At 40.4% G+C, this 14,934-nt stretch overlaps 1 protein-coding gene across 5 annotated transcripts; it reads right to left on the bottom strand.

Moving 5' to 3' along the window:
• Positions 1–6,514: 6,514 nt before the first annotated feature.
• Positions 6,515–14,855, bottom strand: LOC133912614 (proteasome subunit alpha type-2-like). 5 transcript variants are annotated; one of them, XM_062355450.1, is made up of 8 exons: positions 14,328–14,566; positions 14,166–14,242; positions 8,921–8,988; positions 8,412–8,481; positions 8,065–8,150; positions 7,455–7,521; positions 7,315–7,376; positions 6,515–6,850 (listed from the first exon to the last, which is right to left on the bottom strand). In XM_062355450.1, the coding sequence occupies exons 3-8, from the start codon at positions 8,941–8,943 to the stop codon at positions 6,802–6,804; spliced, it is 357 nt and encodes a 118-aa protein (XP_062211434.1). In that variant the 5' UTR covers positions 8,944–8,988; positions 14,166–14,242; positions 14,328–14,566; the 3' UTR covers positions 6,515–6,801. The 5 variants fall into 5 exon arrangements, with proteins under 5 accessions (XP_062211434.1, XP_062211431.1, XP_062211430.1 ...); XM_062355447.1 differs by adding an exon at positions 9,811–13,804 and having other exon boundaries at positions 7,315–7,521; positions 14,328–14,564; XM_062355446.1 differs by having other exon boundaries at positions 7,315–7,521; positions 14,328–14,563.
• Positions 14,856–14,934: the final 79 nt, after the last annotated feature.

Raw genomic sequence — 14,934 nt, 5'->3', positions numbered from 1 at the left:
TGCGTTGGAACTCCTTCTACCTGTGGTTGTGGGTTGCACAAGCACCGTTTCATACGTTGTTGCCAACGTATTCATGTCCCATACCGTTGCCTTACAGGACACTACATGTAAGCGCCACATGGACGACCATATCTGCCATCGTATGTTGGATGTTCATACTTTATTGCTAACGTATTCACTTCCCATACCATCGCCGTACGGGACACACCAGGCCCCTACCTCACACTGGTTGAGCCCCCAATATTTACCACCATCGAGATGTGTTCCTTACCTTTTTCGTCGATGCAACATAATTCATAAAAAGGAACATCCCAATACGAAACTAAATGACATAAGCGTCGCATACAATAACGCATTACACTTGGGGGTATAATATGGTAAGTTCATACATATTAATCGTGAGAAGGTATAAAATAAACTTTAGTGGGTTCCTTAATGGATTTGACACTTTACTAACCCACGTTCTAAGTGTTTTTAGGCTACTTCATTAAATTAAGCTCTGATACTAGCTATGAGGGAACCATCCAAATAATATTCTAGTTAATCACCAAATCGATCATTTACATAATCACTATTTCAATGATTAACCAGCATATCATCTCGGTAGTTCAAGATCGTAATACATGCTTTTTCAACATAAGAAATCATAACCAAGCTTAATAAAAAGCAAGTAATTAAATCATATTACAAGTTCTTAACCATTTACAAGTTTAACAATTTACAATAAAAATGATCTAGAGGGATACTAAAACTGATAAACTCCTAGCTAAAAAAGAAACTACGCAGTGGAAACAAAAGCTAAAGACAACAAAAAATTGGTGAAACCTAAGGGCATATGGTTTCACCCCCAAAAGTGCATTTTGGCAACCACAAAAAGTAAAAAATGAGGGAGTAATATTTTCAAATCTAAGGGGAGAAGGAAGTGAGAGATATAGTATATGCTGGTCCAATGCCCTGTATATATGTGTGTATTGTGGGGGTGTTTTTTAGTCTAGCGGCCAAAATTCCATGTTTTATAGGATTTCTTTTCTAGGTTTCATACTTGCATTTTTTTCATCTTCAAGAAGTACCACAATATTCCATAATTACGAAACTCCGGACGGGCATAATATATAGCATATCCATTGGGAACGACTAATGCTTCATTTGCCCATCAAATTAACTTGTTTCTTAAATTCAGGAAAATAAGTATAAGTGAAAATACAGCGCAGCAGCAGCAGTAACAACAATAGCAACTGATCCTTTTGTCGCAAACAAATTGGGATATGGCTATGAATGAGAATGTCATCCCAAAAGAAAAGTATAAATGAAAATAAACTAGCTATGGCATGGAATACAATAATGCAGTTACCAAAATAACAAGGCGTTACAGAAGTATACGAGCATCCAACATAGTTCGATATGTCATAGTACTTCCTGATCTTAGCCCGATTTAGGGATTTACTTGTCATTCGGTTTAGTCCGATTTTGGGATCTATTGTCATTCGGGACATTGAAGTCTCAAGACTCTAGTCCATTGACAATGGCCTTTTCTCAGCATATAATAATGGAAGTATAATGACGTTGTACTTTTTGTGACGAGTCTATAATTGTTATTTTTATGTGATGAAACTAAATATACAATGATAGTGAAAGTTTTGAGTTATATTGTGCGCATTTAGGACAATACAGATATTTTTAATGATATGTGAAAGTGTTGAGTTATATTGTACATACAGGATCACGCAGCTACCGATGAAATCGTTCAAAACAACTACGTAAAAATTCCAGTTCGCGGCCGGCTCGCTAGTTCTGGCGCTGAAGATTCAGCCATCGTGTTGTCGCTGTGGTCGACCCATGCACGCATCCATTGACCAAAACGTCAGCTCGAGTCTTTAACCGGACACAAGCCCATGGAATAGATCCTATAAAAACACAAAGTTGTGGAATAGATGGGACAAGCCAAGACATCCTAACTGACCTGCTGTCCGGTTACTTGAGCTCGATCACAAAAGTTACAATTGGTTCGCCAAGTCATTTTGCTGAAGACATGCATCTTTCCGAGACGATACTGCGAAAGATTTCGCTTGCATCACCGGTCAGAGTATTGTCATGCATGTGTATCCTAAACTTTGACATGGGCCCAACATGTCAGGAGCACATCTAATGACGTTTATGGTAGCGACATGGCACAGAAACGTAGGAATAAAAGAAAAGGAATATGAAAGGCACGAGATTATGCTAGGAATGCAGGTGCAAAATAAAGGATCGTGGAACACCATAAAAGTGCACAGATGGTTGTTTGGTTGTTTGGATGGAGCATAGGAAAACCGCATGAATTTGATAAGGGTGATTGACATCAGGGATGGTTTCCATGAGGTTAAAGTTCATGCTAGAATTACTCTAGAAATGGCGTTGGACAAGCCATTTCGTAGTAATTTCACATAATTTGTAGAAGCCCCATCTTTTGTTCTAAAGGCTTTGATAGAAAAGATTCAAAACCTTTGAGGGCTCCTTTGGAGCATAGGATTTTTAAAGGAATTTGGTAGGATTTGATATGAATTGTTTCTAAATGGCCTTTAGAACAAAGGATTGAACACCTTGGAATTCCACTGAATTCATAGGAATATTGGAGGAAATATAACATAGGTCCAACCTCATGGAACTTTCCTTTGTGTCTTTGTTTCTCCTCAAATTCATGTGTTTTTTCTTGCACTCATTCAAACGTTCATTATTCCTGTAGTTTTCATGTGTTTTGCAATACTCTATTTTGCACTTGCATTTCCACCAAATTCATATGGTTTGTTGTTCCTGCGTTGCGTTCTAAAAGGCCCTCTCTATTTTCCTACGTTCCAAATAGGCGCCTAACAGAAAGAACTAGATGTTCTAAGACGTTGATGGGAGGAGATATTGTTGTAGAGTGACTTGGCTGGCCCATGAGGCAAAAGACGAGACGAGCTACTGGAAATAACGTTGGCAGTGGCCGTCATAGCAGTAGCGGGGTCCAAACGGTGCCAATGCAGCGCAGTGGTTCAAAATAGCTGCTTGCGATAGGGAATCAATTGGTATATGGTTCCTCGCAAAGAAAAAAATGGTATATGATTTATGTTTTATTCCACGTTCGTTAGTTCGATATCACAATTCAGAAAGTAATATTTATGACACCCGCTAGGAGGCTAAAGCAGGCGCACGCCATGGATATGGTCACATCTAGCGAAGATGGAAGCAGACACCTGCATGAGCACAGCGCAGCTCCGGAGTCCAGACCAGCAGCCGCCCAGCTAACTCGTGCTGCGCACCACCTTCCTTACCCGGAATCGGATCCTCTGACTTCACCGATGGGTGAAGTCTCGGTGAAGTCAGGTGACTTCAAACCTTGTAGACCGTTGGATTGTGGATAGATGGACTAGATGCACTGCTACAATGTAACGAAACAGTAAAATCGATACAGTAAATTAACATAATCGTTGCTACAGTGCTATTGCGCCAATAATTGACATCAGGGAACTGTTTATCTACTCATAATTTACTGTTTCCTCGTGACTTCATACCCTGAAGTCTGGGGATCTGGATCCTACTTATCCACGTAGCTATGAATGAACTTTTCAGTTACCCAGTTTTCGCTTCGCATGCCTGACTGACTTTGTTTAATGTCTTCCTCTCGGATCGATGTACTGTATTCTAATTACTTCGTTATGCGCATGTTTAGCTATTCAAACAATAACGCACAATGCGACGAGTAGCGTCACATTGTGGGCCAGAACCAAGTTCAGGATGAACATAAGTTTTCTGAATTCATGTTTGGCAGATTTATTATAATGTACGTGGGTTAGGGGTACTACACAAACCGATAAATTCCTCTTGAATGGTTATTATAAAGACCAAAATTATTTCCTTGATAACCATTACTAGCAACACACAAGTTCTTGCAGTGTCAGCCAATTTCCCTAGTCAAAATGAATGGTGATTACAAAGTTGGGTACTCATATATATGCAGCCGACCACCTACTGCAAGTGTGAACGTGCCGAGCAACCCATTAGGCAGCAGCCTGCAGGTACGTGCCTATCAGGGGGCTTAGAGAGTTGGTCAATGGTCCCTTAATCGACCCGTACAGGCGAATAGTCTGGCTGTCAGGTGACAGCATCCATCTCGTAGCCCTAGCCACACAATCTTCAGCCCCGACTAAGGCTGTGTTTGTTTGCTGCTTCTGAAATTGCTTCTGCTACTGGCAGAAGCCAGAAGTCAGAAGCCAGAACAAACGAGGTTCTAGAGAAGCCAGAAGCCTGTTTCTGAGGAAAATAAACTAAAGCTGAGAAGCTCGCTGAGATGTGCTTCTCTGAGAAGCTATGTGCTGAGAAGCCAAAAATTTATTGCAGAAGCCAACAACCTATTTCCAAAAATAGCTTTTCAGAAAAGCCAAAAGCACAGCTTTTCAGAAAAGCTCAAAAGCTTCTGCTAATGGCAGAAGCCAGAAGCCAGAACAAACGAAGTTCTGGAGAAGTGGCTTCTGGAGAAGCCAGAAGCCTGTTTCTGAGGAAAATGAACTAAAGCTAAGAAGCTCGCTGAGATGTGCTTCTCTGAGAAGCTATGTGCTGAGAAGCCAAAAATTTATTGTAGAAGCCAACAACCTATTTTCAAAAACAGCTTTTCAGAAAAGTCAAAAGCACAGCTTTTTAGAAAAACTCAAAAGCAGAAGCTCAAACAAACACGACCTAAGAGTTGATAATTCCACAGAATTAAACATATCTGACCGGACTCTAAGAAAATAGTCCTATGAGATTATAATAGTAATTTTAATGATTAATGATAGCGTAATCAATATGATTAATATGTTTATTAAATATATATTTTAATAAATCTTATAGATATATTACATAAAAAAGTTATCGTAGTCGAGACAAAATTTAGTTGAATTTAAGAAGTCATAAGAGAAATATACTCACGAATGGTTCGGTACTTAGGAATATATATGCCAGAGAAATTCTAATATGAGATGAGAAATGTCTTCACTGAATAATCCGGTGTTCATTGAGTAGTTTGTACCGGAGCATTTTGCTTCTAAGCAGAGGAAATTCAAGGCACCAGAAGGTCCAGCGATCAGTGAGGATGCACGACTGACTATTTCTTACAGAGAATAATCTAAGCACAGAAGAAGAAGATCAATGCATCAGAAGGTCTGATGCCTATGTTATACATACCGGATGCTTCACACCTGAATATTTTCTACATAAGTGTTTCCAAGAGTTGAAGATCGAAGAACACCTTACCTGATAGTTCGGTAACAGGTGTTGTGTACACCAAAGACTTGCATCGGAGCAATTTACACAAAGATGTTGCAGAGGCTCGGATGACTCAACTATACTCACTAGATAGTCTGGTGATGAAGATAAAATATATACCGAAGTGTTCGGTGTTTACAGAGGCTTTGAGTAAGGTTCCAACTGCTAATTTCTGAGGTTGTACTCATCAGATAATCTGATGTTAGTATTATTGTTCTCACCGGATCATCCGGTGTTAATAGCTTTTCTGAGCCATTGAAAAAACAGCTAGTTGATGGGTTTGAAACTATAAATACCCCTTCACTCAGTCATTTGAATGGGCTGGAATCTAGAGAAACATAAAGACACTTGAGAAGATATTCAAACAACCAAAGTGCTTAATATGATCATCCAAGATAATTAAGTACATGCTTAATAATTAGTGTTTATAGACCTAGAGAGAGTGTTGCTAGATGACTGTTGTCTAAAAAGTGGATTAAAGAGTGATTCTAGCTTGTATCATGTGGTACATCGACGCCTTGGAGTCTTGTAACTCGCTGGTACTTTAAGTTGGAGTTACTCAAGTTTGTTGACCCTTCGACTTGGTGTAAAACGACAACAAGATACGTGTACGAGAACGCAAAGACCCTTGATTTGATGGTTCAAACTCCGAAGTAAAGACAGTGACAAGTGATCAAGAGAGAGACTAATGATGAAACATTGCCTTTGTAATTTAGTAGCTTATCCGGATTGAGACCTAATCTTTATAATTTGGTGACTCAAAAATCATGATCGAAAGAGTCTTAACGACCAAAAGCATATCTTTGGTAGAACACCAACATGAACTAAGATGGTATTCATACTATCGATACCACAGGATAAAAATCATTTATACCGAATTTATTTTCTCCACTATCTTTACGCTTTCGCAATTATATTCTCGTAATATACATTTATGCATTTACTTTTCTAAGTAATTTATGAGGATTAACTATAGATTATCTTTTGAGCAATAGAATAGACACCCTAGATAAATCTAAAGTACATTTAGATATAAATTAATATAAATTTATCTTATAAAATTTTTAGAATTAATTAGATTAAATTTGTAAATGTCTTAATTCATCCTTTCTTTGACTGATCCTTTCACCCGACCCTTTCACCCGACTAACGCTTCATTTTGCATAGTATGGTTCGACTTCGATCCCAATTTTGTGTAGTGCAAAATTTCGGGCCTCGTGGATGCTACTAAACTCTGATCAATGCAGTGAAATGGTACAGAAAGGATAGGCACCACACTATATATTGGCCAAGTAGTGATGGACAGTGTGACAAGTACGACATGATGCACCTACCAATAGGTTCGAAGCCTCGTCCGAGTCTACAATATGCATCCACGAGGATTCAAATAAAAGTTCCTCTGTCTCGCTGCAGTTAATCAGTTCAAAGTTTTTTTTTTTTTTTAAAAAAGAAAAGGATTTGACGAACTCTTGGCGGGCTTCCGTTCGGCTGCTCAGGTGTCTTGCTTTTCTTTTCTGAAACCGTATGTTGTTGACAAGCACCTTACTCCACCTCTTCCAAGAAATCCTTGATCTCTGCGGGGCTCAGAACCCTGTATTTCGCATGGTAAGTAATTGCTGTCAGCAAACCATTTGATTGCAGCAAGAAACATTGTACTCTAAATAAACAGATGCTGTCAGCAAACCATTTGATTGCAGCAAGAAACAACCACTCTAATAAACAGCTTTAGTAAGAAGGTACATAGCTGCTACCAGAGACAAATACAGCAGCAGGAAACCGAGAGTAGGCCTAATAAATCAAAATTCAGATGCAACGGAATAATTTATGTAGGAATTTTTTCCACCAATTAAAAAAGTGATCTATTGTGAGCATCTATTCAGATAAAAGGGAATAAGAGCACAAGCATATAGGACTTAAAAGGCTAAAACACAAAACAACTCCGAATCCGTTATCCGTAGAACTGATTATGACAATTTTCTTGAGTTTGGGAAACATGACAAATAGCTCTTCAACAGAAGCGAAAGGAACAAGAGATAAAGGCGGCAAATGTCATACTTGAACTCACGGTCAGATCGAATGATCCCAATTTCAATGTTGTTGGAAGAGATTTGCCCTTCGTATCTGCAAGTCCAGAATTGGGTCAGTGATGACACTGGAGAACATAGTAACAGAGGAAATAACATGATGGGAGTAAGATATCCTTCTTTCAGAGCCAAAATTGCAGTATGGATGACATCATCAAGCTCCATGTCTTCTGTGTATCTACAATGAAACCATAAATAAAGGTCACACAAGTGTACTCGTACAACAAAGAAAAGAGATGAACCTGACAACCTGTATAACATACTTGATACTTGTCACTTGTATTAACAAAGCAGATATATGACAATTAAATTATGGAGCAATTCAGAATCTGCCACTCCATACGTGAGCACTTCAGGACTTTCCATTCAATTAGGCCACATATCCGTGATACAATGGGTCACAAATCCTGAAGTGGCACTGTGACAACGGGGCAGAAAAATGTAATTTTTCCTAAAATTTATATGCAACTATTTATGATCAAACTGGAAATAGTATTAGCACGAGTGACAATCTCCACTTAAATATTAGAAGCCAGCATGCTAGTCCAACTGTACAACTCGAATAGTTGTAAAAATTATTCAAGTAAATTTGAATGATTCTGTCAATAGCAGCATGATTCTGTCAATAGCAGCAGTCAAGCAGCTCAGCATGTATAATATTTGTTAAAAAAAAAATCAATCAGATATTTTGCTAACAAGCATGACCAATCTTTCTACATACCTCTTCTCAAGAAACATCTTTGCATTGGACACATTTTTCCCCATAGCTGATGGTTTCCAGGAGAAGTATGATCCTGATGGGCCTACCTATAAGAAATAATTGACGATGTCGACTGTTCAGAATTTCATCAAAACACAGTGGATGAAATATTACTTATAAGTAGATGGTCAGTGTAAATAGTCCAGGTTGGAAATTTTCCATTTACAACTCTTTTAAGTGAATAGTCAATGCACATAACATTAAATTTCTCAGAGTGTCATTGAGAATTGAGATAAAGATAATGTTGTTCAATGAGCATTGAACACTGACAGGGCGCGAAAGGCCATTTTGTTGTTCTTTGTCCATACCTGGTATAACGGGGGGCCATTGTCATCATACCCAGCAATCAACACAGATACACCACATGGTCTTACACCACTGCATAAAACAAGTTCATAATAAAAATTTACCCAGGGATAAAAGAGTGACCTTCAGGCTTCAATCAGAATAAGCACTACAGATAATTACATGACACAGACCAAATTTTTGGTAAGGGTTTTGTTAAACTGTTGCTTCTGCTGCGTAACTTAATTTCTATGAGCTAAATTTTATGTTAGAATATTGAGCTGTTTGGCGATTGGGGGAAAAATTGATGTCACTTAGAGCAAATCTTATTAGAGTCCTTTTTATTGTTTGTATGGAACTTGCTTGGCTAGCTCCCAATTTTAACCCACAACATCGAATGGTGAGGCACAGTTACATTGTGTTATGCATCAACAATATCCAGCGATCTTAACAAATAAATAAGATAGAGCTTGTTCATGGTTTAACAATCTCAACAAAGCAACAAAAATGAACACGTGTCAACTTAACCTACCCACACTGTGTGAACTCCTGCATAACAGCAGCAGTTTCTCGGACAAGCTGAGTAACAGGTATAGTTTCCTGCAATGATCGGCAAAGTTAACAATTAGAGAGCAGAAAATGTAATTTTTTCACTTCAAAACAACAGCTTACATACAATCACACATATTATATTATTTTTTATAAAAAATCATTTGCAGAAACCACAGGTGATTTGGCTGGCAACACATTCAAAGTGAACACTTTTTTTACACAGCAACGACAAATACATAGGGCAACACAGTTACTTTCAATCTTCAATGACACTGTGATCCACATATACATCAGATCAACCTTTGCATTTTCTTGATGAGCAATTTACCACAAATTAGTGGCTTCTCCAATTATCAGATTAATAGCAACAATGATTTCTAATGTACAGAAAGTTGGTGCAGCATATGAGCCGCTTATATTTATTTAACTTCTGTTATCACTTGATATCCTACAGATTCAGTGATATTTGCTAGCATGCACTATATTCTGTACAGAGAAACCAGACACTAGGTACATCACTTAAAGTTCCTTGGTGGCTTGGTTCAGTAGTTGCACAACAAGCTTTAATTAGATATTATATTTGCCAGGCAATCAGACATCAAAAGGGCATGCTTCACCAAGTAGAACCAGAAACAGCAAGGGTAGCCCCAAATGTGGTAATTATATTATAGAACCAGAAAAAAACTATACAAGGAACAAACTTACAACTGGCTATTTAGTCACGAAGAGGTGCTAAGATTAAGGAGAGGTTTCATCCTGTGTACATTTAAATTTACATTATGTACAAAGTGGGCCTTCAATCTAGCAAGATTGATTTTGTCCTTGAAAGAAGAGAGGATAGACATGCTTCCTTAGATTGTAAGGTGATACCTGGAGACTGTGTTGTCCCTCAACATAAGCTTGTGGTGGCTGACTTTCGCTTCTGCATACGTGTTTGACGGGACAAGGACTCTAAAATCGCAAGAACGAAGTTGTAGAAGCTCAAAGGAGAGGCGGCACAGAACTTTAAAGAGAGGGTTATTAACGAGGACTCTTGGAAGGAAAGAGATAATACAAATGACATGTGGATGAAGATGGCAACTTGCATTAGGAAGGTGGCTTGAAAGGTGTTTGGGGTGACCAAAGGAAGCAGGTGCGAAGCTAAAGACACTAGGTGGTGGAACGAAGATGTTCAAAAGGCTATCAAGGAGAAAAAAGAATGTTTCAGATGCTTACACCTTGACAGGAGTGCGGAAAACATAGAGAAGTACAAAGTGGCAAAGAAGACTGCAATGCGAGCTGTGAGCGAAGCAAGAGGTCGGGCTTATGAGGACCTTTATCAGCGGTTGGGCACAAAGGGAGGAGAGAAGGACATCTACAAGATGCCAAGATCCGTCAAAGGAAGACGAGGGACGCCAACCAAGTCAAATGCATCAAAGATGGGACCGGTCGACTTCCGGTGAGAGATGATGAGATCAAGACTAGATGACGAGAGTACTTCGACGAACTGTTCAACGGGAAGAACGAGAGCTTTAGCAATGAGCTGGACGAATCTTTTGATGATACCAACAGGAGATTTGTACAAAGGATTCATAAAGTTGAGGTCAAGGAAGCTTTTAAAAGGATAAAAGGAGATAAGACGGTAGGCCTTGATAGTATCCCCATTGAGGTATGGAGATGTCTTGGAGACATAGCGATAGCATGGCTAACTAAGCTCTTCAACCTAATTTTTCGGTAAAACAAAATGCCTAAAGAATGAAGAAGTATATTACTACCAATCTTCAAGAATAAGGGAGATATTCAAAGCTGTACTAATTACTGTGGAATTAAGTTGATGAGACATACAATGAAGCCATAGGAGAGAGTTATTGAGCATCGCCTAAGTAGAATGACGAGCATTACCGAAACCAATTTTGGTTTCATGCTTAGGAGGTCGACCATGAAAGCGATTTTCTTGATAAGGCAACTTATGGAGAGATAGGGAACAAAAGAAGAAACTACACATGAGATTCATTGACTTGCAGAAGGCTTACGACAAAATACCGAGAAATGTCATGTGGTGGACCTTAGAGAAACATAGAGTCCAAACAAAGTATATTACCCTCATCAAGGATATGTACAATAACGCTGTGACAAGTGTTCGAACAAGTGAAAGTGTCACCGATGACTTCCGTCTTAAAATAGGACTACATCAAGAGTCAGCTTTGAGCCCTTATTTATTTACTTTGGTCATGGATGAGGTCACAAGGGACATTCTGGGAGATATCTATTTGTGTATACTCGTTGCTGATGATGTTGTGCTAGTTGACGAGTGTAGGATAGGGGTTAATAGGAAATTGAAGTTGTAGGGATATACTTTAAAATCGAATGGTTTTAAACTTAGTAAGACTAAAACTAAGTATATAAAGTGCGATTTCAGTGATACTAGGCATGAAGGAGAAGTTTTTAGTCTCGGTGGAGAGGTGGTTCCCAAGAAGGATACCTTTCGATATTTAGGATCGATGCTATAGAGGGATGGTGATATCGATAAAGATGTTAGTCATAAAATCAAAGCCGGATGGATGAAATGGTGCCAAACTTTTGGCATCCTCTGTGACAAGAGGGTGTTACAAAAGCTGAAAGGTAAGTTCTATAGGATGACGATTCAACTACAGGACGACGTTATCTACACCTCCGAGCCTTGCCGCTTCCATCAGGCCCCGACATCGTCACTAACGGTAATTACTGAGACTCCTCTATGGATTGAAGCTATGTCATGGGATATCCTAACTACGATGTCAGGCTAGAGCTAGTTCCTTTTACATCCGCTCACCCCTTCTCACCTCAGGCTAGCAAATGAAGGGGTGCTGTTGGGGGAAATACCCCAGCCCGCAGATATTGCTAAAAGGTTGCCACCAGGAGCTCATCTAGAGCCGGGCTCCAGATCCAAAGGAGGAGGCCTGGCTTCTGGAGGGCGTAGACCCCTCTGGCTACTGTCTAAGATATCCAAAGGAGGAGGCCTGGCTTCTAGAGGACGTAGACCCCTCCGGCTACTGTCTAAGATAGGAGAAGAAGCCATCCTCCGAGGGAGGTTGGGGGTCGTCTCTGAGCACCCTCGATGCCCCGGTCTCGCTGGCCTCCCAGAGCCCCGGTCTCGCGGAGCCCCGGCCTCCTAAAGCCGCAGACTCCCAGAGCCCCGGCCTCCCGAAGGCCCCCGTCTCTCGGATCCTGGGTAGGCTCCTTGGAGCCCATAGGAAGAGGCCATCAGACCTTGGAAAAATATCAACTAGAACAGACCCATCAACCGCCCTCCACCTGCAAGGAGGTGACATACATTTAATGCGACGCAAGTGGAGGCCATCCTGACATCCCGCAATAGGCGACTAACAAAATATCATGCCTTTTGGACCACTTGTATCACTGTATCGCTATAGTAGATAATATCTTCTAAGTTAGGGGCAAAAGTATCCCACCTAGACTCATGCTGTGTGATTCAACAGGCTCTAGACCCATGACGTATTGCGATATTTATATCGATGTAAGGGCATACTTGTATATATGTACCCTAGATAGTCCTATAAATACAGACCCTTGGCCATCAAGCCAAGGGACCGATCCTTTTTACCATTGACATATTTAGTGTTCATCCCTCTCCACTTCTTCTCCAAGCTTGAGCCACTCATGTGAGTGAGCCCACACCGCACTTGTTCGTGCAAAATATCTTCTTGCGCCAACAACGGAATAGAACAATTTGAAACTGCACATGCTATGCTACAGAGTCATTATAATATAACAGCTACATGTATCAGTAGTAAAAGTTTCATTAAGCAGTTTAAGTTCAGACACAAATATTGATAATGTGAGTTAAAGATCCTTATATTAAATTAACTTCTAGAACACAGCTGCTGAGTGGCAGAAAATTAAAGAGGTAATAAGTATAATGGATATGAAGGCAAAAAACAAATTTAAAAAAGGAAAGAAAATTTAACTACGCTTAATCCACTTCTAAATTCTAAATTCCAACTCCAAAAGGAGGTCCTGGTGAGTATATGCTGCCGAGCATCCTCCTTCATTACCAAAAGATTGTTGTCGAGCATCTGAACAAGTAAAAAAAAGCGAACCGGAGCCTCAAGTTGAGAGGTCATCCACCTGAGCTCGAACTCGAGTGCTCACAGGTCATATGAATACCTCCATAAAGGGTTTGGTACTCCCCTCTCTTAAGACAAAACCAGGGGCGTCTTCTCCCCGTGATCGAGTTTTTTAAAAAACAAATAAAAAACTTATACAAGAATACCTTACATAGACCGAAATTCTTTGTTGCAGTGGAGACAAGGGATTTTAATCTTGGCCAGAAAAATCACCCACACAAGCCCCCAAAGATTGGGAAACCAGAAATTTCGGGAAAAATCACAAAAGAGAGCAGCCAAATTTTTGTACAAAATTCGAATTTAAATATCTCCAGAAAAAGGATTTTTTATGAAAAAGTAATTGATAATGTGGGATTTGAACAGTATAAAAAAGCAAGATGTGGGATTCGAACAAACCAAGTATGTTGATCATTGCTAGGGCAGCTATGCGGTTGAGTATGGGTTATGATTATGACATATTTTTGCAGGTTTTAGGCCAAAACTCGTTACCCTGATGTACACGCTCCAACAGGTTCCATTGACATCAAGGAAACAAGAAAGATCTAACTTTTGAACCGTATTAAACTCGGTAGATTTCATATGCATCAAGAAACTCCAAAACCTCCGAGATTTTGCCCGCATATGTGACTCTACAATGCACACTATATCAGCAAATATATCGGGACGAATGAAATCAACCAGTCACAGTGACAATGTCTGAGCTTAATTAAAGAGCATCTGGAATTCAAAGCCCTGATATTGTGCATCTTCAGGTGCATCTGCAGAAAATGAAAATGAAAATTTAAACTCTATGCCACCTGAAAGGTCTATAGCCCCTGTAGGCATCCAGGAAATAAAGAATTCACCGCCGCAATGGATACAGTGCCTAAATTCACAGCTCCTGTAGGCTCCAAAATCCGAGCATTACGCATCAAACGTACAACTCCACAACCCTAAGAGCCTAAATATAAATTAAACTAATCAATTCAAGCGGCGCGGACACGCGGAATCGCAGTAGGCAAAACCCCCCAAAACCCACCCGCGCTCGAAAAGGGTCGCAGCGGCAAACCCTCATCTCGCATTACCCCTAACCGGAAGACGCGCAGTAGGGAAGGATTAGTGCAGGGGAACGGATCGCACCTTTGATTCCCAGGGAGGTCTGGCCGGACCCTACGGCAATCAGCGCGTATTCGATCAGCACCAGCTTCCTCGACGGCCTGCAAGGCACGGAAACCCCATTAAGTCAGGTCCAATCTCCGGTTAGAGAGAGAGGGGGGGGGGGGGGAACAAGAGGGTAGGAACCTGAAGGTGGTGAGAGAGAAGGAGTACTGGCTGTCCCATCGGGATGCAGTTGACATTGGCAACTGCAGAGGCTACAGTGGAGTGTATTAGGAGTATTTTACAGTCGTTGATTTGAAGATTGATGATGGATTGGATCAATTGGATCAAACTGGCTGTCCCATGGCAGACCTCGGCCGTTACCTCGTCGGCCGGCTTCTGGCTTCCCCCTTTCCTGGTCGAAGCCTGGACTCTCGAAGAGACCAGCCTATAGCCTGGAGAGGAAGAAAGGAAGAGGCAGGAGGGCATCTGACTCGCGGGCCCTTACCGGCTCCACATCACCCACACCGTCGGATGCGACCACCGATTCGTCTCAGGCACATCCTACAGCGTCCGATCTCCGATCTCGTACGTGCTCTCTGAACTGCGATCTCTATTCGAGATAATCTCACAAAAACTAGTTAACTGCACTATAACAAAAGCTGTACACGTAATAAATTTGTTCTTACGAAAACGTTGCAAATTCAATGGGTACTCGAGGCAATTCAAGATGTAATCACGATGTGACATGTCATCATTTGTAGAGCGTAACAAAAATTTTGACACCTTTTCATGAACTTACAAACCTCAA

Source organism: Phragmites australis, chromosome 3, assembly GCF_958298935.1.
Source record: "Phragmites australis chromosome 3, lpPhrAust1.1, whole genome shotgun sequence".
NCBI classification, from domain to species: domain Eukaryota; kingdom Viridiplantae; phylum Streptophyta; class Magnoliopsida; order Poales; family Poaceae; genus Phragmites; species Phragmites australis.
Note: the sequence above shows the minus strand (reverse complement) of the source record. Positions and strands in the feature narration are given on the sequence as shown.

Excerpts from the sequence above, each read along its gene's own strand:
- LOC133912614 (XM_062355447.1), bottom strand. The coding sequence starts at position 8,943 with ATGCAGGAGTTCACACAGTGTGG. Across the intron at positions 8,151-8,411 it reads ATGGCCCCCCGTTATACCAG|GTAGGCCCATCAGGATCATA; the intron begins GTATGGACAAAG and ends TATTTCTTATAG. Across the intron at positions 7,522-8,064 it reads AAGATGTTTCTTGAGAAGAG|ATACACAGAAGACATGGAGC; the intron begins GTATGTAGAAAG and ends GTTTCATTGTAG.